The sequence below is a fragment of the Centropristis striata genome, chromosome 7, assembly GCF_030273125.1.
Source record: "Centropristis striata isolate RG_2023a ecotype Rhode Island chromosome 7, C.striata_1.0, whole genome shotgun sequence".
In the NCBI taxonomy this organism is placed as follows: Eukaryota; Metazoa; Chordata; class Actinopteri; order Perciformes; family Serranidae; genus Centropristis; species Centropristis striata.
The window spans coordinates 37,513,732-37,537,340 of NC_081523.1; the positions used below are offsets into that span (position 1 = coordinate 37,513,732).

General features: G+C 36.5%; 1 protein-coding gene across 1 annotated transcript in view; it reads left to right on the forward strand.

Annotated features, from left to right (window-relative positions):
• The window catches only part of vps37ba (VPS37B subunit of ESCRT-I a), a 34,992-nt gene extending 14,980 nt beyond the window's left edge, over window positions 1-20,012 (forward strand). The window contains exons 3-4 of the mRNA XM_059336435.1: window positions 13,301-13,383; window positions 17,306-20,012. Coding sequence (XP_059192418.1) covers window positions 13,301-13,383; window positions 17,306-17,809 — 587 coding nt within the window. The 3' untranslated portion in view covers window positions 17,810-20,012. The remainder of the gene's footprint in view (window positions 1-13,300; window positions 13,384-17,305) is intronic.
• The last annotated feature ends 3,597 nt before the right edge of the window (window positions 20,013-23,609 follow it).

A 23,609-nucleotide genomic window follows, 5' to 3' on the forward strand; every position in this document is an offset into this window, starting at 1 on the left:
ATAACCCCAAACAAGCATTGTTAAGCCAAGGGAATAATAAACATACTAACTATAAAAATGTTTTGGAAATGATTGAATTTCACATATAGTAAGGAATCGTTTAGCAGCAGTCATCTGCTTTCAGTTTTAGAATGGACCTTTCCATACTGTCAGTCATTATCATAGGAAGCTGACATGTTATGTAATGTTTTTTTTACCACTCGGTTAGTACTTGTTCAGCATGAACACACGCTAAAGAGACCTGTTCTACCGGTTCTGGTGTTCTCCGTCAGAGGCCTTAGCAGCCCTTTTACCGACAGCGATGTTGTCATGTAGCCGCAGGAGTTGCTGGAATTGGACTTCACTCAGGTTGAGCAAGTTCCAGATCTGATTGACATCTCCACTGCAAGATCTTGAGAAACTTATAGGGCCATAATAACCCTTAGTGACGCACCGGCACATTCACGGTACGTCCTGGTGTGTGAATAGGAGGGAGGGACAATTCTTGTGACCTTGTTGACGCAGTGGTTGCCAAGCAGCCCTCTCAAAATAGCATGCCAACCGTTCACTACTCTGCAGAATCTTAAAGCCTGGTGCTGTCATGTATACAATACACAATACAGCCAGAACTGAAGTTGGCAAAGATTAATAAACAGTTAGGCCTGGGAAACATGGCCAAAATCTTTTAGCACGATTGGTAATTTCATATCTAGTTAATGATACATATGACAATATAGCATCAGTAGTTTCTGGTAATTCAATAAATAAAACCCTCATTCCAAAGAAGTTGTCCTACACAAAACAGACTTCCATTATTTGCTTATGCTTCAGTTGAAAAAAGTACAAAAACAATATATTTAATATTCAATTTGATAAACATTTGTTTTTGTAAACATACCCTCTGAATTTGAAGCATTCTTTTTTTATTTGCATTTTGCACAGCTTCCCAACCTTTTGAATGGCGTTGTTTATAGTCTGTATGAAATCATGGTGTAGCCACCTTTTGAATACTGTGCGACGTAAACATGTATTTTCTCAAAATTGCATTTAACAGATAATAGAAAGTAAGAAAAAAATTATAAATATACATACAATATTCTGAGAAATGATTTTATTATGTGCTTGTTATTATCAATTTATTATCTTCAGATGACAGAGTTGTATGTCATGATATCTGAATATATGATTTCATCGCAACACGGTTCTATCAAAAGATGATAAAATGATCAATTTAAATTATTGAACCAGGTTGAATTAGGGCTGGGCGATATGGACCAAAAGTCATATCCCGATATATTCAGGCTGAATATCAATATATGATATATATCCCAATATTTTTATGGCAAAGTGAGAGCAAATGTCAAATATGAAATGGTACAAGTAGTTTTATTGAAACTGTTTATTTAAGTGAACATAAATACTATATAACAACAGGAGTACCTTTTTAAAAAAAAAAAAAAAAAAATCAAAGCTCCATAAAGTGCACATTTAAATAAAAAATATCTTAAATAAAAGCTGCAGCTTGTCTGGAGCAAGGATCACAGTGCAAATTTCAACTATATCGATATATATGTCTCATTTAAAGATAAATCGATATATATTTTATATGGATATATCGCCCAGCCGTAGGTTGAATATTAGTCAAAGTCAAAGTTTATTTATGGAGCACATTTAAAAACAACCTCAGTTGACGAAAGTGCTGTACAGTTATTAAAATAGAATAAATCATACACAAATAGGTATACATAAAAACAATGAAAACAATGAAATACTAAAAACAGTAAAACAATAAAATAAAATAGAATAAAATAGTAATAAAAACTCAATCCAAAACAGAGTTAGAGATAAAAAAAAAAGACAAATAAAAGGGTAAAAAAGTAAAAAAAAAGAAAGCCAAGGATTCTTGCCTAGCTGGGACTGAACGCCAAGGAGAATAAATAGGTTCTTATTAGCTATAATGTGTGCAGATATGTTGTGTTTGTTGACATAATTTTTTTTCTTTTATATATAAATGCCACCCTTACTAGGGCATATTGTCACATTGAGTTGTTTTTTAATGTTCGTTATTCTTTTCTCATATACAGTGGCAAGAAAAAAGTATGTGAACCCTTTGAAATTACCGAGTTTTCTGCATTAATTTGTTATAAAACGTGATCTTGTTTAAGGCAATAATGATCCTGTTGCCTCCCAGTCTGAGGCTGTGTAGCATTCCAAGGCCTTCTTCTGCAGGAGTCAGCACTGCTGCAGCAGTCTGTGGTGGTGTTTGTTGTCAGCAAGCGATGGCTTTTGTCAAATGTAGGTTACCCGGTGTCCCCCGCCCCCACCCTCCATGCTCTAGCCGTCCTAGTTGTGGATTTGCTGTAGAGCAGCTGTGGAAGGACAGAAGCAGAGAGAAATGTAGCCGTTTGACCCAGATGAAACATCCAACGTACAGTAGCTCCATGTGTTGTCGTCTGCATGAAGCAGCGGTTCCCAAACTTTTTCAGCCGTGCACCCCCTTCTATGTCCCAACTGTGTTGACGCACCCCCAATCCCCCACACCTTCAAAAAAAACAAAATGCTCTAATTGTATACGAGTTTTTATAGCCATATTAAAGGTGGAGGATGATGACAGGCTCAGGATCAGAGGCAGAAAGCAGATCAGTTGGGAAAATGTTATAATATTTTGAGCTGCGTTGAACAAAAATTGCTGCAAATTTAAAGGAACACTCCACCGTTTTTTCATATTAAAACATGTTATTCGGGTAAGTAAGACGAGTTGATACAGACCTCTTGCGTCTCAATGCGTGCACTCAATCGCCCTGGCGCGCGGCACCACTTGGCTAGCACTTAGCTTAGCCCAGTCCTAATGAATGAACTGGGCTATGCTAAGTGCTAGCCAAGTGGCGCCGCGCGCCAGGGCGATTGAGTGCACGCATTGAGACGCAAGAGGTCTGTATCAACTCGTCTTACTTGACCCAATAACATGTTTTAATATGAAAGAACAGTCGAGTGTTCCTTTAAATGAGCGTGGAGTGAACATAACCCCGTCATCATAACACAGGTTGGAAAAATGATACAAGAACAAGAAGATAACTTCTACGCTTCATTATAAGATCAAAAACAACCAAAAATAGATGCAAAAATGACCAAAGATGACACAAAATGATCAAAATAGACACAAATTGACCAAAAATACATGCAAAAATTACCAAACAACCAAAAAATAGATGCAAAAATGACCAAAGATGACAAAAAATTATCAAAATAGACACAAATTGACCAAAAATACATGTAAAAATGACCAAACAACCAAAAAATAGATGCAAAAATGACCAAAAAAGATGCAAAAATGACCAAAGATGACACAAAATTATCAAAATAGACACAAATTGACCAAAAATACATGTAAAAATGACCAAACAACCAAAAAATAGATGCAAAAATGACCAAAATAGATGCAAAAATGACCAAAGATGACACAAAATTATCAAAATAGACACAAATTGACCAAAAATACATGTAAAAATTACCAAACAACCAAAAAATAGATGCAAAAATGACCAAAATAGATGCAAAAATGACCAAAGATGACACAAAATTATCAAAATAGACACAAATTGACCAAAAATACATGCAAAAATGACCAAACAACCAAAAAATACATGCATAAATGACCAAAATAGATGCATAAATGACCAAAGATGACACAAAATTATCCAAATAGACACAAATTGACCAAAAATATATGTAAAAATTACCAAGCAACCAAAAAATAGATGCAAAAATGACCAAAATAGATGCAAAAATGACCAAAGATGACACAAAATTATCAAAATAGACACAAATTGACCAAAAATACATGTAAAAATTACCAAACAACCAAAAAATAGATGCAAAAATGACCAAAATAGATGCAAAAATGAACAATAAATGACACAAAATTGAATAGCCTGTATTTATTAATTAATTAATAACACGTCTTTATTGTGTGGGGGTAAAAAATACTCGCCCCACTGTCCATCCGACTCTAGAGAAAATTGCTGCAAATTTAAATGAGCGTGGAGTGAACACAACCCCCCATCATCATAACACAGGCTGGAAAAATGATACAAGAATAAGAAGATAACTTCTACGCTTCATTATAAGATCAAAAACAGCCAAAAAATAGATGCAAAAATGACCAAAGATGACACAAAATTATCAAAATGGACACAAATTGACCAAAAATACATGTAAAAATGACCAAACAACCAAAAAATAGATGCAAAAATGACCAAAATAGATGCAAAAATGAACAATAAATGACACAAAATTGAATAGCCTGTATTTATTAATTAATTAACCCATTGAGGCCTGAAATGCCTGTAAGTTTTTCTGGAAATTCAACAGAAGTGTCCACGCTTCTACTAAATAATAGATTTTTCAGCCTCTGTTGCAGATAGAAATGAAATTCGAATCCGCTTTCCAGGCTTCGATGGGTTAATAACACGTCTTTATTGTGTCGGGGTAAAAAAATACTCGCCCCACTGTCCATCCGACTCTAGAGGCCAAAATGGCAGGGCAGCCCCATCACCACCACCGTCCGCTGCCTCTGAGAACGGCAGCCCACAGTGGGCCATTGTGCTGCCAGGCAAGCTGGTGTAAAACAGGCCCAGTGGGAGGGAGGGAGGGAGTGGTGGATGACGGGACCGGCAGGCAGGCAGGCAGGGAGGTGGGGAGGGAGGGAGTGAGAGAGAGAAAGGCAGTGAGCCAGGCCAAAAACTCCCCCCTCAGATTCACAGCAGAGGTTGATGTGGATTCATTTCCTAAATGGCTGTCTCATGATCTCCAGGCCCAGACTGTGTGCTGTGTGCTCTGCAGGCTCAGCCAGAGAATCACAGCTTTGTGCGGAGGAGTGCTGCTGATATGCCTGAGAGTCTGCCTTGTTATGGGAGAGAGAGACAGAAAGGAATGGGAGTTCACCCTGGAAAAGGCTGTTAAGAATGAAGCCTCTGTCTTTCAGAGTTTTTCTATTCAATTCAATCTCTCAGTAAAATCTGGCAAACCATCAGGAGGTTTTGGCATCAAGTGCCAACAATAAGGAGACGTTAAAAAAAAAAGACTACCGGTAAATTGGCCAATTTGACTAATCTTGGTCCGGCTAATTGTTGTTTGTGGATTCCCTCAAAACCATTTTATTGGCAAATTACTCAGCCAGTGCAGAAATGATACAACAAGTTGCGTATGAAATCATGGTGTAGCCACCTTTTTGAATACTGTGCGACTTAAACAGGTATTTTCTCAAAATTGTATTTAACAGATTATAGAAAGTAAGACATTTTTTTTATAAATATACAAAATCTTTTAGCACGATTGGTAATTTCATATCTAGGTAATGATACATATGACAATATAGCATCAGTAGTTTCTGGTAATTCAATAAATAAAACCCTCATTCCAAAGAAGTTGTCCTACACAAAACAGACTTCCATTATTTGCTCATCCTTCAGTTGAAACAAGTACAAAAACAATATATTTAATATTCAAATTGATAAACATTTGTTTTTGTAAACATACCCTCTGAATTTGAAGCATTCTTTTTTATTTGCATTTTGCGCAGCTTCCCAACCTTTTGAAAATGGCGTTGTGTATAGTAAAATTGCATTTAACAGATAATAGAAAGTAAGAAAAAAAAAGATAAATATACATATAATATTCTGAGAAATTATTTTATTATGTGCTTGTTATTATCAATGTATTATCTTCAGATGACGTAATTGTATGTCATGATATCTGAATATATGATTTCATCACAATACGGTTCTATCAAAAGATGAGAAAATGATCAATTTAAATTTTTTAACCAGGTTGAATTAGGGCTGGGCGATATGGACCAAAAGTCATATCCCGATATATTACATAAATATTATATAACAACAGAAGTACCTTTTCTTTTTTTTAAATCAAAGCTCCATAAAGGCGAATTGTTGTTTGTGGATTCCCTCAAAACCATTTTCTTGGCAAATTACTCAGTCAAAGCCAGCCAGTGCAGAAATTATACAACAACCTTTTGAATACTGTGCGACTTAAACATGTATTTTCTCAAAATTGTATTTAACAGATTATAGAAAGTAAGACATTTTTTTTATAAATATACATATAATATTCTGAGAAATTATTTTATTATGTGCTTGTTATTATCAATGTATTATCTTCAGATGACATAATTGTATGTCATGATATCTGAATATATGATTTCATCACAATACGGTTCTATCAAAAGATGATAAAATGATCAATTTAAATGATTGAACCAGGTTGAATTAGGGCTGGGCGATATGGACCAAAAGTCATATCCCGATATATTACATAAATATTGTATAACAACAGAAGTACCTTTTCTTTTCTTTTTTAAATCAAAGCTCCATAAAGGCGAATTGTTGTTTGTGGATTCCCTCAAAACCATTTTCTTGGCAAATTACTCATACTTAAACAGGTATTTTCTCAAAATTGTATTTAAACGATTATAGAAAGTAAGACATTTTTTTTATAAATATACATACAATGTTCTGAGAAATTATTTTATTATGTGCTTGTTATTATCAATTTATTATCTTCAGATGACTGAATTGTATGTCATGATATCTGAATATATGATTTCATCACAATACGGTTCTATCAAAAGATGATAAAATGATCAATTTAAATTTTTGAACCAGGTTGAATTAGGGCTGGGCGATATGGACCAAAAGTCATATCCCGATATATTCAGGCTGAATATCAATATACGATATATATCCCAATATTTTTATGGCAAAGTGAGAGCAAATTTCAAAGTCAAATATGATATGTCACAAGTAGTTTTATTGAAACCGTTTATTTAAGTGAACATAAATACTGTATAACAACAAAACCTTTTCTTTCTTTTTTTAATCAAAGCTCCATAAAAGCCAATTGTTGTTCGTGGATTCCCTCAAAACTATTTTCTTGGCAAATGACTTGTGAAAGCCAGCCAGTGCAGAAATTATACAACAAGTTGCGTAAGTCCCTGACAGGTCATCTCGTGGTCACATTTAACAAGGAGAAAGTGGCGAGGCTGCTCCTTATGCAAAGTTAATCATTAGTGCTTTACAGTCACTGTTTCTGTTCTGCGTGATGCACAGGCACAATAAGTTAAGGAGAAGCATCCGTCATCTGTCATGCATATAAGTGAAGTGGCTTGAAGTTTAGTTATATTTTTACTTTCTGGCCTTTTACCAGAGAGAGGGAGCCTGTGGGACAGGACGTTTAGAACAGGAAACGGGTCTTACACTTGTGGTTTATTTATCACTCTTTACATGTTCTTGGCAGATTGTGTGTTGCAAAACTGCCTGTGATATTTTTCACACTTTTTGACAATTTTGCAACATACACTACTGGTCAAAAGTTTTAGAACACACCAACTTTTCCAGAATTTAATTGAAAATGATGCAGTTTAATGTCTCAGTGTACTCTGAAATTAATGCACATTTGCAACATTTAAAATTCTTCATTGAGCATGATAGTGTTTTGAAAGTAAAAAAAAGATTCAAAATCACATTTTATGTTGAACTAAAGGACTAAAAAAAGACACAAAATGACAAAAAAAGACACAAAATGACAAAAAAAGACACAAAATGACCCAAAAAGACACAAAATGACAAAAAAAGACACAAAATGACAAAAAAAAAGACACAAAATGACTTACAAAGACATGAAAAGAATTCAAAAATGGACAAAATAGCCCAAGACTCCATAGAGTGAAGTTGTTAACCCATTTCTTGTCCCCTGAAAAAGGCCTACTTGTATAATTCTGAAATGTACATTATTTTTCAGTTTTGGTTAAGCTTACCTTTTTTTATTTACCTCTGGCAGTTCACCACTTACCTTTGTACCCTTTCAAGCTGTTCATTTGACTTGAACTGCTTGAATTTCAATAAAAAACTGGAAAAATTGGGGTGTTCTAAAACTTTTGACCGGTAGTGTATATCAGTTTTTTTTTTTTTGTCTCTACCGATTTAAAAAAAACAAAAAAAAGGAGAAGTTGTGTAACATTTTAACTGCTACATTATTACATTATTACATGACTCAAAGAAAGTGTGAAAGGACGAGGAACCTTGGCAAGGCCTTTGGTCAACACTGTTTATTTTCTAATGCCTGCCACACCATCACTCATTTACTCTTTTTAACTCTTTCCATGGAACATGTTGGAAATGAACCCGTTGGTGTTCTGGTGGCCCAAGGCTATAGAGAAGATATCCATATCATATGAAACTAGAAGACCGCTGAAATCCTTTGGTACATATTGTGATACTTTGTCAGGAAGGAGGGCTAAATGATGCTCTGAACTAAATTTAGTATTTAGTAACCCTTTGATCCACAACATGGGTGTAAAGTGACCCGACAGAGTTTTTATGTTCTATATCTTTGTAATAAATTATTTTCATCATTCAGTATTCCAGGTTTTCCTCAAATAACTTGTTTTCCATCATCATACATCCTAATTTTTTGTTTTAATTTCTTACTTTTTAAATAAAAACCCTTTTTTTTTTATCACTGCACTTCTGTTTTTGCATTTTTGTTTTTGATCATCATACATCCTAATTTTATGTTTTCTTTACCAAAAGGTTTTTTATTCAAAAAGTAAGAAATTAAAACAAAAAATTAGGATGTATGATGATCAAAAATAAGTTATTTGAGGAAAACCTGGAATACTGAAAGATGAAATTAATTTATTGCAAAGATATAGAAAATAAAAACTTAGTCGGGTCACTTTAGACCATGTTGTGAATCACTTGACTTGAAGGTACACCCTCAGTGCTAATCATACTCAACATTAATTATGGAGTTTTGATTGCAGAGATATTGTAATCACTTGTAAGAACCTATCTATCTGGCGCTCAGTGTCCTGTGCATACATTAATTGGTGCAGATCTTTGTTCCCTGTGATGAATAGGAGGAAGTCTACAGTAGAACAGCACATCAGGTCTGACTGGAGGCTCTCCTGTAATTAGAGATCCTCTATATTGTGTCCTGGCTTGGTGGAAAGAAGGTGAGCTGCTAGTTGTATAGTGGAGATCAGTAACCAGTGATGTGTCATTGGTCTTGTTTCCAGAGTGCCGCCCTGCCTGTATGCGGTCCCAGCTCCAGTTGGTGTTGACTTTCAGTCCTGCTTGGGAACACAAACAAAAAAGGGTTCCTCCTTAGAGACACCGAGCCAGTTTCGGTTGACTCTGTGGGGCTTTGCAAACAGAAAGGCGTTCTGGTTGTTTGGATGTGTCAGTCACAGGACTACAACTGGCAGATTTCACAAATCCTGTCTCAGCCTCGTGTGACAGGCTCATTAAAATCTGTTACCACCAACACATTCATTTCACCTGAAGAACCACGGGGATATTTGTGGTGTTTTGTTAAGTGGTCGGCCTATTACATCAGGGTTATTGCTGCCTGATGGCCACCAATATTCAACTTTTTTTTTAAACATTACATATAATGGAGACAATTATGCCAGGGGTAATTTAGAAATAGAGCTATTTCATTTATCTATCCAATTAATTTGTATTGTTTAACCCTCCTGTACTCTTGGGCCCAAATCATTTTCAACATATGATTAATAGGTTAACTTTCATAGAATGGCTTGAAATTTTCAGCATAAATATGAAAAAATATGAAAATTATATATCAATGTGTTGGTCATGAGTTGCCTTAAAAGGTGGGGAAAAAAGTTATAAAATGTTTTCTACATGTCCTTAAACCAGTCTAATGTCATAGGGTCCTTTTTGACCACAGATGTGATTTTTTTTTTTTTTTTTTTAACTTTTTTTTGCTGTCATCCAAAAATGAGCAATGCTTTCAAAACATAAGTTTCACTAAAAGTTGACATAACCTACTCTGTGCATTCCCATCAAGAAATTATTATTTCACTATCACTATTTTAAAAAAATTCAGCTTTTATAACTTTTTTTCTCTTGAAATGAGGTCTAATTTTGTATATTTGACTAAAATTGACCAATAATGCCTTTGATGCACAACATGGTCTAAAGTGACCCGTCTAAGTTTTTATATTCTATGTCTTTGCAAAAAATTAATTTCATCTTTCAGTATTGCAGCTTTTCCTCAAATTGCTTGTTTTTGATCATCATATGTCCTAATTTTTTGTTTTCATTTCTTACTTTTTGAATAAAAACCCTTTTGTTCACCAATCACCAATATAAAACCTGACAAAGAAAACACAAATATTAATATTTTGTTAAATTGGTGTTTTTCCAATGGAAATTATTATTTGGTGGCTCTAATAAGTCTCAAATGTTAATATATGTTTTTCCAATGTAATCTGGTGGTTCTAACACCTCTTTTAAAGTTGAACCTTAAAGATAAGACAAACATAATTACAAATTTGCTCAAATTGTTAATTTACTACGCTTCTAATGCATGTGTGTAAACTTGATCTAATAATACGAAAACTGTTTTTCTTAATAAAGAATGAAAGGAAAAAAGGATATAATGAGCTCTTATAATAAAAAAAAAAAGATATTCAAACACACAACCAGCATGAAATAACATGGGAAATGAATGCAGGTCATTTCTGACCATTAGAAGGTGTTTCTATGTTGAGCATCAAAGGGTTAATCTTTCCTCTATACTCAGTATTGCTCAGTTGGGTTCTAGTTTGCTTTGGCAAGTGAGCTGCTTGGTTAATTTGGGTATGGCTCACACCTAATCCACAGTGCATCTGTGTTGTTTCAAGCTTTGTGTAAATGGTGCGCCAGTGTCTTGTGACTGAGTAGAAGAGGTAAAATATAACACTTGTTTTGTTTACTTCACACTTAAATTCCATCATAAAAAATAGCATTCAGTGAGGTTTGAGAGTAATGTGGGTCCTGTCATTTTGATCAAAAGACGATTTTGAGCAATTTTACACGTCCAGTATGTTACCACATCGTTAGCCTCATAGCATATTTGCTTAAGTCATATTTGAGCGTTTCGGAAAACAAGAAAAAAAACGATATATACATCACACTGGTCTTTTTTTGGAACGAACACAGTACACACAGTATTTCTGCTCACTGAACAATTTTTCTGAAATATGAACGAGTTCACTGCAAAAACTCCAAATCTTACCAAGAATACTTATCTTATATCTTGTAGCCAGTGGTGGAAAGTAACTAAGTACATTTACTCAAGTACTGTACTTAAGTACAGTTTTGAGGAACTTGTACTTTACTTAAGTATTTCCATTTTATGTTACTTTTTACTTCTACTTAATTTCATTTTTAGGCAACTATTGTACTTTTTACTCCACTACATTTAGCTGCCAGCTTTAGTTACTTTAGTTACTTTTCAGGTCGAGATTTAACATAAAACATAATAGATTTAAAATTTGTACTAATTAAACCAAACAAAAGTATATTAAGTAGTTAAAATGGGCCCTATGTTGACAACAGTAAATTCAAAGCTAACATAAATGCATCAAAAATAATAATACAATAATATATTTGGACAATCTGAGTGAATCCATTATGCATTGCGAATACTTTTACTTTTGATACTTTAAGTACATTTTGATGCTGATACTTTTGTACTTTTACTTCAGTAAGTTTTGAATGCAGGACTTTTACTTGTAGTGGAGTAATTTCACAGTGTGGTATTAGTACTTTTACTTGAGTAAGGGATCTGAATACTTCTTCCACCACTGCTTGAAGGGTTGTCACAATACTACAATTTTCAACTCGATACCGATACTCAGGACGATATTTGATATTCGATACCATTTTCGATACCACCAGGATAAAAACAAAGACCCCAAAATTTAACAGAAATATTTTTATTCACAAGAAAAATGCAACATGTAAAAATTAACAGAACCACAGGTTAAATATTTATAATAAAAAACAGTTGTGCAAAAAGAAACTGCAACTATGATAACAAGCTTCAGATCTGAGGTAGTGCAAAAAAATAAATAAATACAGTAAACAATAACAATCGATATATCCGGATACAATGTTTTAGTATTGATACTTTTTTGAGTATCGATATTTTTGACAACCCTACTATCTTGTCAAAATGTCTTATTTCTAGTCAAAACAAATCTCTTTACACTGACAATAAAAAGTGTTTTGCTAGTGTTTACATCACTTCATCATACCTCGTTGCAAAAATGTGATTAAAAGTAAAAACACACTTCTCCTAATCCCTTTGATTGACTGAAAGTACATTTATTGTCCAGAAAGTTGAAGAAACATGAACTACCTTACCAGATGAATCAAAGAGAAGAATTATTACTTCACATGTGGTCACCAGAGCCCTCTGTTTGTATGTAGCGGCAAAAATGCCAAAGTCAAAGAGATGACTAAGGCAGGAAGTGATTTTGGAGTCTAACAAGTGTTCTGATAGGAACACGGAGAACACGTGTTAGAGTAGAACATAGGCAATAAGGCAGAAAGATGCAGCAGCAGTAGTAGGAGAGTAAAGTTAGGCAGATATCACAAATTGGCCAAAAAATGACTTAGGCAATTATGCTATGAGGCTAATGAATTGCTTGAAATTTTTTAGCATAACTATGAAAAAATATGAAAATTATATATCAATGTGTTGGTCATGAGTTGCCTTAAAAGGTGGGGGGAAAAGTTGTTATTATTTTTTTTCTACATGTCCTAAAACCATGGGGTATTTTTTGACCACAGGTGTGATTTTTTTAAAAACTTTTTTTTGCTGACATCCAAAATTGAACGATGCTTTCAAAACAAAAGTTTCACTAAAAGTTGACATAACCTACTCTATGCATTCCCATCAAGAAATTATTATTTCACTATAACTATTTTTTTTTTTTTAAATTAGGTTTTATTACTTTTTTTTCTCTTGAAATGAGATCTAATTTTGTATATTTGACTAAAATTGACCAATAATAATGAAAATACATTTTTTGATCATGAGTTGCCTTAAAAGGTGAAAAAAAATGTTGGTAATATTTTTTTTCTACATGTCCTAGAACCAGTCTAATGTCATGGGGTCCTTTTTGACCCCTGAGGACCATGGGTGTTTTTTTAATTTTTGCTGACATCCAAAAATGAACAATGCTTTCAAAACATAAGTTTCACTAAAAGTTGACATAACCTACTCTGTGCATTCCCATCAAGAAATTATTATCTCACTATAACTATTTAAAAAAAAAATCAGCTTTTATAACTTTTTTCCCCTTGAAATGAGGTCTAATTTTGTATATTTGACTAAAATTGACCAATAAATGCTATGAGGCTAATGACATGTTGCTTTTAGTGTCACTCAGTTCAGGTCCATCAGAATAATAACATTTGTGTTTTTCCTCTCATTTGTGATTTTATAGACCACAAGTCAGGAAACACCTCCCTGGACATTCTGCTGGCCCTCCTGCAGGCAGAGGGAGCTAAAATAGAAGAGGAGACAGAGGTAAGCATGGTCCTGCTCTCTCCATCATCACTTCATGTGTCCCTCAGTGGAATCACTCACTAGTTCATATACCTGCATTTGCAGTTTTTGATGCCTTCCCCCACAGAGGATTTATTGTTCACTTGTGCAGCTCTTGTTGGAGAGCATGTGGGCAGCAGAATGACAAATTAACCTAGAGGTCAATATTTGTATCCTGGCAAAAGCTGCCTGTCCATTCATTGTTTCTGTGCTATAAATCAAATTATTAAGGGACTTATTCCAAAAGGTTATAGATAGTGGTCGACAGATACAGGTTTTTTAAGGCCGATACCGATTATTTTGACATCAGTCTTAACCGATCCCTGATATGTGCTGCCGATTTTTTTCGGGCCAATTCTTTTTTTTGTTTCTTTTACAACTTTTTTTAATGATTTTTTCATATTGAAAACATTGACATCATTGGTTAAGCATTTTTTACAAAAGTTGTGAACCCCCCCCATCGAGGTGGCACCCCCACAAACACTCACGTTTCAGACAGGCAGACAGAACATCAGAGGAAAACAAATATACATTGATGATAAAAACAGGAAGTCAGGCAAAAGGCAGGCTCTTGACACGAGTTATGAACTGTGACCAGGTTCTGTCATATTTATCCTCCAATCCACGTACTGCATACCTTTGGGCCAATTCTTGAAGCCGATATTGCCTTTTCTCCCTCCATTTACATGATAAAAAAGGAGACAACACACACAACACAACACACACCAGACCCAGACAGGATATAACTATGCAATAAAAAGTAATGTTCAAGTCGTCTCAAGTCCAGTTAGTGGTCACACTTTTGATGTGATTTGAGCCGTTGTTTCAGATTTCCTTTAAAAGAAGAGTAAGTGGGACATTCCCTTATTGTGGAGGGAAGACTGTTCCAAATGTCCCCCCATATGTAGTGTATGAGGGGAATCTCTCCTTTAACACAGGCCCTGGTGCTCACACCTCCCAGAGTCCTTTTCCTTAAGGCCCCCACACAACGTCCCTACGGGACCCGACGGGACCCGACGCCAACGAGCTCTTGTCCGACGATTCTGTCGCCTCTCATCAGACACAGCCGGGTGAAAAAAAACAGTGAAACACATCGCCACGACGACTGCCGACTACACAGCAGCCTGTACGTTCTACGCTTGCGCGAGATGCAATAAGTCTCCCTAACAACGGGTGGCGCTAGTCTCGTGACTGTAATCCAAAACATGAAAACAGGAAAGCTTGTTATTATCTTTGAGAAGATGTTTTGGAAATCAAAACTTCGCTGCAAAACGGTCGCTCCGGCTGAGCGGCTGTTTTTCTAAAAACGATGCAAAAAACGAAGCAAAATGTAGCCATGTGCCATGTGTTTGTTTACTCTCGTAACTTCCGCCCCTCCCACACACCGCGCTCATTCGCTAGAGCACCACCAATCAGATCCGCCCATAGCTAGCACACAGCCAATCAGAGGACCCGACGAGTCTACTGACCCGACAGCCGACGCTCCCCGACTGAGCATGTGGAATCAGGCCCGACAAGACCGACAGCTTCCGCGCTTCCCCGACGCAGATGAACACACGAAACAGACGCATACCGACGTCGTCCGACTGTCCCCGACTGTCCCCGACTGTCCCCGACGCCCAACTGTCTGGCCGGTGTGTTCCTGGCTTTATAAATTAATTCAGCGGTGGTGGAGCTAGACCATGGAGACTCTTGTATACAAAACAGGCAAATCTAAAAGTTTTACAATTATGGAAAAATGGTGTTATTTGAAGGGTCTGGCAGATATGGAAGGAGAAGGGTTTTTTATCCAGAGTCTTCAGGGCTTTTTTCTAGAGAGATTCTATGGGTCAAACATGTGAGTAACCAGCTGGTTAAACAGTAGTCTCTGTGTGAGAAGATCATACAGTGTAAAAACATCAAAGCTGCACTGCCTGTTTATGAATTCTTTTTCTTTTTTTTTTTATCTTGGCCTGTTAACCCTCTGGAGTCTCCAAAAGCTCCAAATCCAGACTTCTTCACCACATCCAGACTAGAAAACAAAGCAGCGTGGAGCCCTACTGTAAATTTACCTCTAAAGTTCTGGCTGTAAACTCCATGAGGCCAGTTTCAGTTTGATGATGATAGACCAAGTAAAACTGGAGACAAGCTCAAATATATTTAGTATAAAATGATAGAACTGGATGGAACGCTCTTATATGTTAGATTTGCAACATTTAAAATTCTTTATTGAGCATGATAGTGTTTTTGAAAGTTAAAAAAAAGATTCAAAATCACATTTTATGTTGGACTAAAGGACTAAAAAAGACATAAAATGACTAAAAAGGAAACAAAATGACTACAAAAAGACACAAAAAGACTAAAAATAGACACAAAATGACAAAAAAGACACAAAACGACTAAAAAAAGACAAAATTACCGAAAAAGACACAAAATGACTAAAAAAAAGACACAAAATGACTAAAAAAAGAAACAAAATGACCAAAAAAAGACACAAAAGACTAAAAAAAAGACACAAAATGACCAAAAAAAGACACACGAAAAGGATTCAAAATGGGCAAAATAGCCCCAGACTCCATAGAGTTGAGAGCTTTTGTATTCCAATCTTTTGCAGTGTCTTTTTGCAAACTTTATAATATAAATCCATTAATCCGACACAGACTGTCTACTATAATAATTATTCATGAGTCATTAGGCACCTTTTCATGGTTGTTGTTGTTACCTGTCCCAGCTGTCCATTAGGCCTTGGGTTGAGGCTGACCCGTCCCTCGTCTAAAAGGAAATCAGAACCAAACTCAATCTATAAAATACATTTAAGTGGTAATGTACACAAAGTCTTTGCTGTGACCGGCAGTTTTTTATTAGCAGCTCTTTGCACGGTAGGCATTTCTTGACCAATCGTGTACAACACATTACTTATGAGTATTTTTTTGGTAAATTCTTTGCCCCAGTGCATGCTGGGAGGCTGTCCCGTATGCCTGTTCTCAGTGTCTTAACCTCTTTTTCTGTGATGTTTTGTCTTAATCTTTGTTTAGCAGGTGGTGTTTTGCTTCCTCGCCATTTTTTGACAATTTTATTTGACCAAACAACTAATTATTAATAGAGAAAATAATCAACAGATTAATCTGCAATTAAAATATTCACAGACCGACTAACTTCAGGTAAACCACACACTTGTGTAGTGCCAAAATTAATATTATTCCTGATTATTTTACACAGGGCTGCAGCTAACAGTTATTTTCATTATCGATTAATCTGTTGATTATTTAAACGATTAATCGATTAGTTGTTTGGCCAATAAAATGTATAAATATATTAATCAGTGTTTCCCAAACCACAAGATGACGTCATCAAATCTCTTGTTTGGTCCACAAACCAAAGAGATATTCAGTTTATTGTCATAAAGGAACAAAGAAACCAGAAATATTCACATTGAAGAAGCTGAAATCAGACAATTTGGACTTAAAAAACAAACTAATTATTAGATTATCAAAATAGTTGACGATTAATTTAGTAATCGATTATTGTTCGATTAAGCTAATAATTGTTGCAGCTCTAATTTTACGTATATTAATGTGTTCGCTTACAATGGGCTTGCGTAAATATTTTGTAGCTGAGGAGAGGGGCGCCTGGAATGCCCTGATTAGCCTGCTGCCCACGCGACCCGGCCCCGGATAAGCAGACGAGAATGGATGGATGGATGGATGGATGGATGGATGGATGATCAAATAAATAATCATTAGATGATCTTTTAAAGACAGCAGTGTATGGGTGTCTGGTTTTATTTCTTTGTGGTTTTCCCTGGATGCTATTTCTATCTTCATGACTCAGCTGGCTCTGCGCTTGATGTTGAATAACAGTCAGAAGGGACTTCTGTGTGTTCTTTCCCTATAACTGTCACAAACCTCTTCCTCTCTGTCAACAGAACATGGCTGATTCATTCCTGGACGGCGACATGACCCTGGACTCCTTCATCGATGCGTACCAGAGCAACAGGAAGCTGGCCCACCTGAGACGGGTGAAGATCGAGAAGCTGCAGGAGATGGTGCTGAACGGCCAGCGGCTGCCTCAGGCCTCCGTCCCCAACTCCAGATCTCAGGATGTGTCGGCAGCAGCCAGACCCTCGTCCTCCTCCATCCTCAGCGAGGCCGGCAACAGCTCCTCCCCTCTGGCCCAGCCCAGGAGGAAACCGCCCCTCCCTCCGTCCCAGCCGGCCCCCAATCTAACTCCAGGTCCAACAAGCTCCGCCCCTCAGGCTCCCGTCTTCTACGCGGCATCACCGTACCCGCCGATTCCTCCGAGAACCGGCCAACCCTACCCCAACGTCTCCTCCGGCTACCCCAGCCACTTCCTGTCTCAGTACCCCCCCGCTCTGCCTCAGAGGCCTGCGCCCCGCATGGCCCCGCAGCCCGGCTTCATCATGCAGTAAATAAAGGCGGTCGCCACTCAAGAGTACACAGTGTGTCTCGTGGACTTTTCACTACTGGAACTCCTCTGAGAACTCTTTTTCTATGACGTCTACCTTCTCGGAATACGACCAATCACAACGCCAGAAGGCAGACCTGCACTGGCTGGTCTGGTCATGTTCAGCCCAAGCAGATCAATAATCTCTGTGGATTCGTGCTCACTTCTTACTCCAGTTAACACTCCAAACGAAAAAAAAAAGACGAGATCGGCCTCGACTCTCACTGACTTGAGTCCCTTGGTGAAAGGGCCCCATGCAAGTCAAACAAGTGTCCATCTAACGGGTCACTGGGACTTCTCATCTATCAGCACCTTCTGTCTCCTGGCAGCGCCCTCAGCTCTGCATGCCCATTGGTTCTTCGTCTCTCACCTCCCTTCAAACATGTTCCTCAAACTCTCACGGAACACTAAAGTCATTCAAAAAGGGGTTTGATTGGTCATTTTCCATCTGCAGCATACTAATTACTGGTAACCTATATGCAAGCAAAGAGAGACCCTAATTACTGTGCAGTAATCCCAGAATATATCAGGCGAAACTGCATCTATGCTGTGATTTTTTTTTTGGTTTTCTATAAAATTTCACAAGGTACATAGGAATATTTGAGTGTCAGCATCTTTTTATGATATAGTACTAATGGAGTTATGTTAATGATAGCCAGGATAGACTGATTAACACGTGTAAAGGAGGGCTTTGGTTGGCGACGTATCTCTTCTTCAAAATGTGCTTGTGTCTCGAGAGAGAGAGAGAGTCCAGACCTGCCTGGTTCAAGATGGCCGACTTGGTCCTTCTCAGGGCAGAAGTCAAAAGGGAGTTGAAGGAGCGGATTAGAGGCTGAACTATTGTAACAAAATGACTAGGGCCTGTTGAGCCTTGCCTGAAAATGAAGGATTTTTGTATAGCCATACAGTACACTTCTGGAGTGTGTTGTTTTCTGTGGGTTCCTGTTGTAACGCAACACTCCTTTTCTAATGTCTAATGTCTTAAACATCCTCAGTCGGGGTTGGAGATTATGCCAACAGTTCTTTGGATCTCATACATATGCTCCTGTTCAGTTTCCTGTCACACTGAGCACCAAAGACTTCCCACATCACGTTGTGATCATCAACTTTTTTTTTTTTTTTTATGTAAGTGAAACATTTAGTGAAATAATGTACCATTTGTTCCCAACATATCTGTTTGTTTGTGATGTTGAGCTCAAAAACACTCTTTTGTAAACATGCAAGCAAGATTTCTTGAAAGAGAAACTTGCGAGGTCAACCTGGCTTTGGGAGGAGATGTTTTCTGGTGCGATAGAAATTTTTTTTTTTTTTTTCTTTTTCTTTCCTCCCAACTGCTGGCGCTGTGCACTGTTGAAGAGCCACGAGTGCCTACACTTGAAGTGACGTCGATGGCGTCCTGCTGACTACTCCATGTTTCTTTATGCTCAGCTGTTGAGGTAACAATCGCTCCCCGCCCAGTCCATCAAAGAACAAACCGACCGAGCATACGGTCTCCTCCTGCAACTGATTTCATGTTCCACCAGACGTAGAAAAAGGGCAGGTCTGACTGTTGACTGTCGGGCCTGTTTTCTCACGAGAAGCAGAAGGCCAGAACAGAGTGCCACTGAACATGTGCCAGAGACGAGAGACGCCCTCAGGCTGGTTGCCTAGCGGTGCTTGTGCTTCTCTTGTATTCTTCCTCCATTGTATTGAGGTATACCTGGGGTGAATTCAGAGATTTTTTGCATGTCGTTGTTGCTGTTTTATTTTTAATCGGTGAAATAACAGGGCTCCAAATGTTTTGTGTAATATCTCGGTGATAATGCTTCACCACAAGGCAAAGAAGTGAACCACACAATGGACAAAAGCATATTTGTCATCAGGCAAAACTACAGAAATAGCTGAAGCTAAAACGTCAACATCACGATGAACCAGCGTTTCTAACAACTAACAGATACATTTTTTTTGTGCATGGCCTTTGCTGTCTGTGTCCAGTCTGAAGATTCCTCTTTAATACTTTTTTTTGTTTAGCTGTTGAGCTGCTTTTTATGTTCGAACTGATCCTCTATCCATGGTTTTATATGTGGTTGGTGATATTTTCAGTGTAATGTTGTAGGTATTTACTTATAATGAATGTGTAAGTGGAATTTAATGCTATTTTCAAGTTCAATAAATCTCAAATTTTTGTATCTGCTTTGATCCAGTTGTGTTATTAGTACATATGAACTCATCTGACTTCTCACTGGCTAACTGCTGTGTGTCACATAAGACTGGGCTGAGCCCAAGGGCTTTGAACATGAAACAAGACAGCCACCTAGTGTCCCTGGGATGCTAATGAATAATACTTTTCAATAACACTTGTGGAAAAACCTCTTTAAAAAAATCTGGTTTAATCATGCAATGTAATAAAAGATTTCTGGCTATCTCTTACAGTGCCAAGAGAAATACTGTACATTACTCTATTAAAAATGTATCTACACTACTGGTCAAAAGTTTTAGAACACACCAACTTTTCCAGAATTTAATGGAAAATTATGCAGTTTAATGTCTCAGTGTACTCTGAAATTAATGCACATTTGTAACATTTAAAATTCTTTATTGAGCATGATAGTGTTTTGAAAGTAAAAAAAAGATTCAAAATTACATTTTATGTTGAACTAAAGGACTAAAAAAAGACACAAAATGACCACAAAATGACACAAAATGACTAAAAAAAGACACAAAATGACTTACAAAGACATGAAAAGAATTAAAAATGGACAAAATAGCCCAAGACTCCATAGAGTTAAGTTGTTAACCCATTTCTTGTTCCCTGAAAAAGGCCTACTTGTATAATTCTGAAATGTACATTATTTTTCAGTTTTGGTTAACCTTACCTTTTTTTATTTACCTCTGGCAGTTCACCACTTACCTTTGTACCCTTTCAAGCTGTTCATTTGACTTGAACTGCTTGAATTTCAATAAAAAACTGGAAAAATTGGGGTGTTCTAAAACTTTTGACCGGTAGTGTATATAAATACTTCTCTAATATTTTTGCAACCAATACTAACAGTCCCAAATCACAGGTATATTTACTCTAAAGTAAAAACTGTCAAAGATGAAATGTTGGCAATGAGTACTGCATATATACATGAGAAATGGAACAGAGGAACCATGGACTCTTGTCTCCTGTGTGATTTAACCCTTTGATGCACAACATGGGTCAAAAATGACCCTCATTCATTTCCCATGTTATTTAATGCTGCTGTGTATTTCTGTGCTCTATCTTTTGATATCAACTTATTTTATGATTGAATATTCCAAGTATGCTTTAAATATCTTGTTGATAACAACAAAAAAGTTTTTGTATTATTACATAGCTAAATACTTGGCTAAGTAGCTTGCAAAGCTAACTATTTGGCCAAGAAGTTAGCTAAGTAGTTAGCTTAGCAAGCTACTTAACTAAGAAGTTAGCTAGTAGTTAGCTTATCGAGCTACTTAGCTAAAAAATGGATATGGGTCATTTTTGACCCATGTTGTGCATTAGAAGGGTAGTGACACAAAAAGGGATTTTATTAAAAATTAATAAAGGAAATCATAAAATTAGGATGTATGATGGTCAAAAACAAACTAATTGAGGAAAATCTGGAATACTGAATGAGGAAAATAATTTATTGAAAAACTATGAAATATAAAAACTCATACATATCGGGTCACTTTAGACCAGGGGTCTCAAACTCAAATTACCAGGGGGTCGCTGGAGGCAGTATCAAAATGACCAAAAAAGACACAAAATGACTGAAAAAACACTATATTACTTTAAAACAACACAAAATGACTTTCATACTAAGGTGAGGGCCACAAAATATCGTCACGAGGGCTGCAATTGGCCCGTGGGCCGCAAGTTTCAGACCCATGCTTTTTGTTGTGCATCAAAAGGTTAAAGGCAATCGCATCTCACAAGGTCAAAATTAGACTTTGAATGTAACTTGTAACTTGTGTTGTTGCAGGTTGTCTACTGGAATGTGATTTACTTTGATAAGTATTAACATTTGTGGTTTTGAATGCATCTCTCCTTCTCTAATGTTGCATTCATGTCCCATTTAATGTACAGAACAGTGAGTTTTTACAATGGAAAGAACAACTAGTAGCTCTTCTGAATAAATATCTGGTAAATCCACAAATTATATATACATTTAAAATAAACAACCATGTGCATCATCTCCACTTTTTTTGTGATTTTTTGTGATTATCATCATTTACAGGGCGAAGACTTGAGGCACGCCCATGCAAACTGGCTTTTGTTTTTTGTTTCTGGTGTTGAATGAAATAGTCACATGCAACATATTTTATCTTTGCTTTCAACTAACGCTATTCAATTTAATTTGTTTATTTAATTGTTATGTTTGCTTATTTATTACAAGGCCGGTTCTAGGCCACAATAAGGTGGCTAACCCTTACTAAAAAAATAAAATAAAATACATGAATAAAATAAAATGTAACATCCTTCATCCAGATTTCAACCAACAATCGTGTATCGTGGGTCCCTTTTTCTGCAGATTTTTCCGCTACTGCAGATAATTTGATCAACTTGTAATAGAGGTTAGGAATCAGGCTTGTAACTGGAGAGTCGCAGGTTCGAATCCCAGTACGGACAGGTCATAGAACTGAGGTGCCCTTGAGCAAGGCACCTAACCTCCCTGCACAGCTCCCCGGGCGCAGTAATGTGCTGCTCCTTGCATGGTGTGTTCACTTGTGTGTAAAAAAGGATGGGTTAAATGCAGAGGTTGACTTTCCCCATTGTGGGATTAAAAAAGTAATTAATCTTAATATTAATATCAATTTTGTGAGTATATTAAAATGTGCTTTCTCAACTTCTAAAATTTTGATTTGAGGGTTCAAGACATTTTATTGAAGGAGGCTCTGAGCCTGGATTTATTAAAACTTTCAGATTAATTTCGATTCAATCAGGAAAACCCATGAAACGTTCAAATACAGTTAGGAAAATGAAAACACAGACAACAATAAACGCTAAATCTACAAACATTAAAGCTATTTGCATGGACTATTAACACATTTGACACAACACTTGCTCTAGAAGCGTTTAGCCCAGTGCAGCAGTATTAACCCTATAAAGCCTGAACCATTAAATAATTGCCAGAATTTATTTTTTTTAAACTTGAGTGTTTATTGAACCTGCTGACAGATAATTTAAAAAAAAATCCAAAAACAATAGGGATATATGATTCTAATTTGTATCATATTTGATACATCAGCTCTTTTTGTGCAATTTGTTTCTCACAATTTGTTTTTCTTGAACTAACAAAAACATATAAAACCCAACATTTTTAACCTTTTAAGGCTTTACTTTCTTTTAACATTTTCCTCAAACATGCAAAATATTTTTTTCCATATAAAACAACATCATACATCTGCTTATATGAAGTTTTCACGCAGCAATGACTGATCCACCAGTGGAACCTGCATATCATTTTTGCTATATCTTGTATTTTTGTGCAATTTGTTGCTCGGTTGTTGTTTTTTTCAACACATGTATACATCAGGTTTTTCAGGAAAGAAATATCACACTGATGATGCATAGGTCTCAAAAACTTGTGTATCAAATATGATACACTTGGCTTTATAGGGTTAAGGGCTGTTTCACCACATCCAGAACCACTGCAGTGGGTCCCTTTAACCCTATAAAGCCAAGTGTATCATATTAGATCCAGTTATTTTTGAGACCTCTACATCATCAAAAACCTGATGTATACATGTGTTGAAGATAAACAAACTGAGCAACAAAT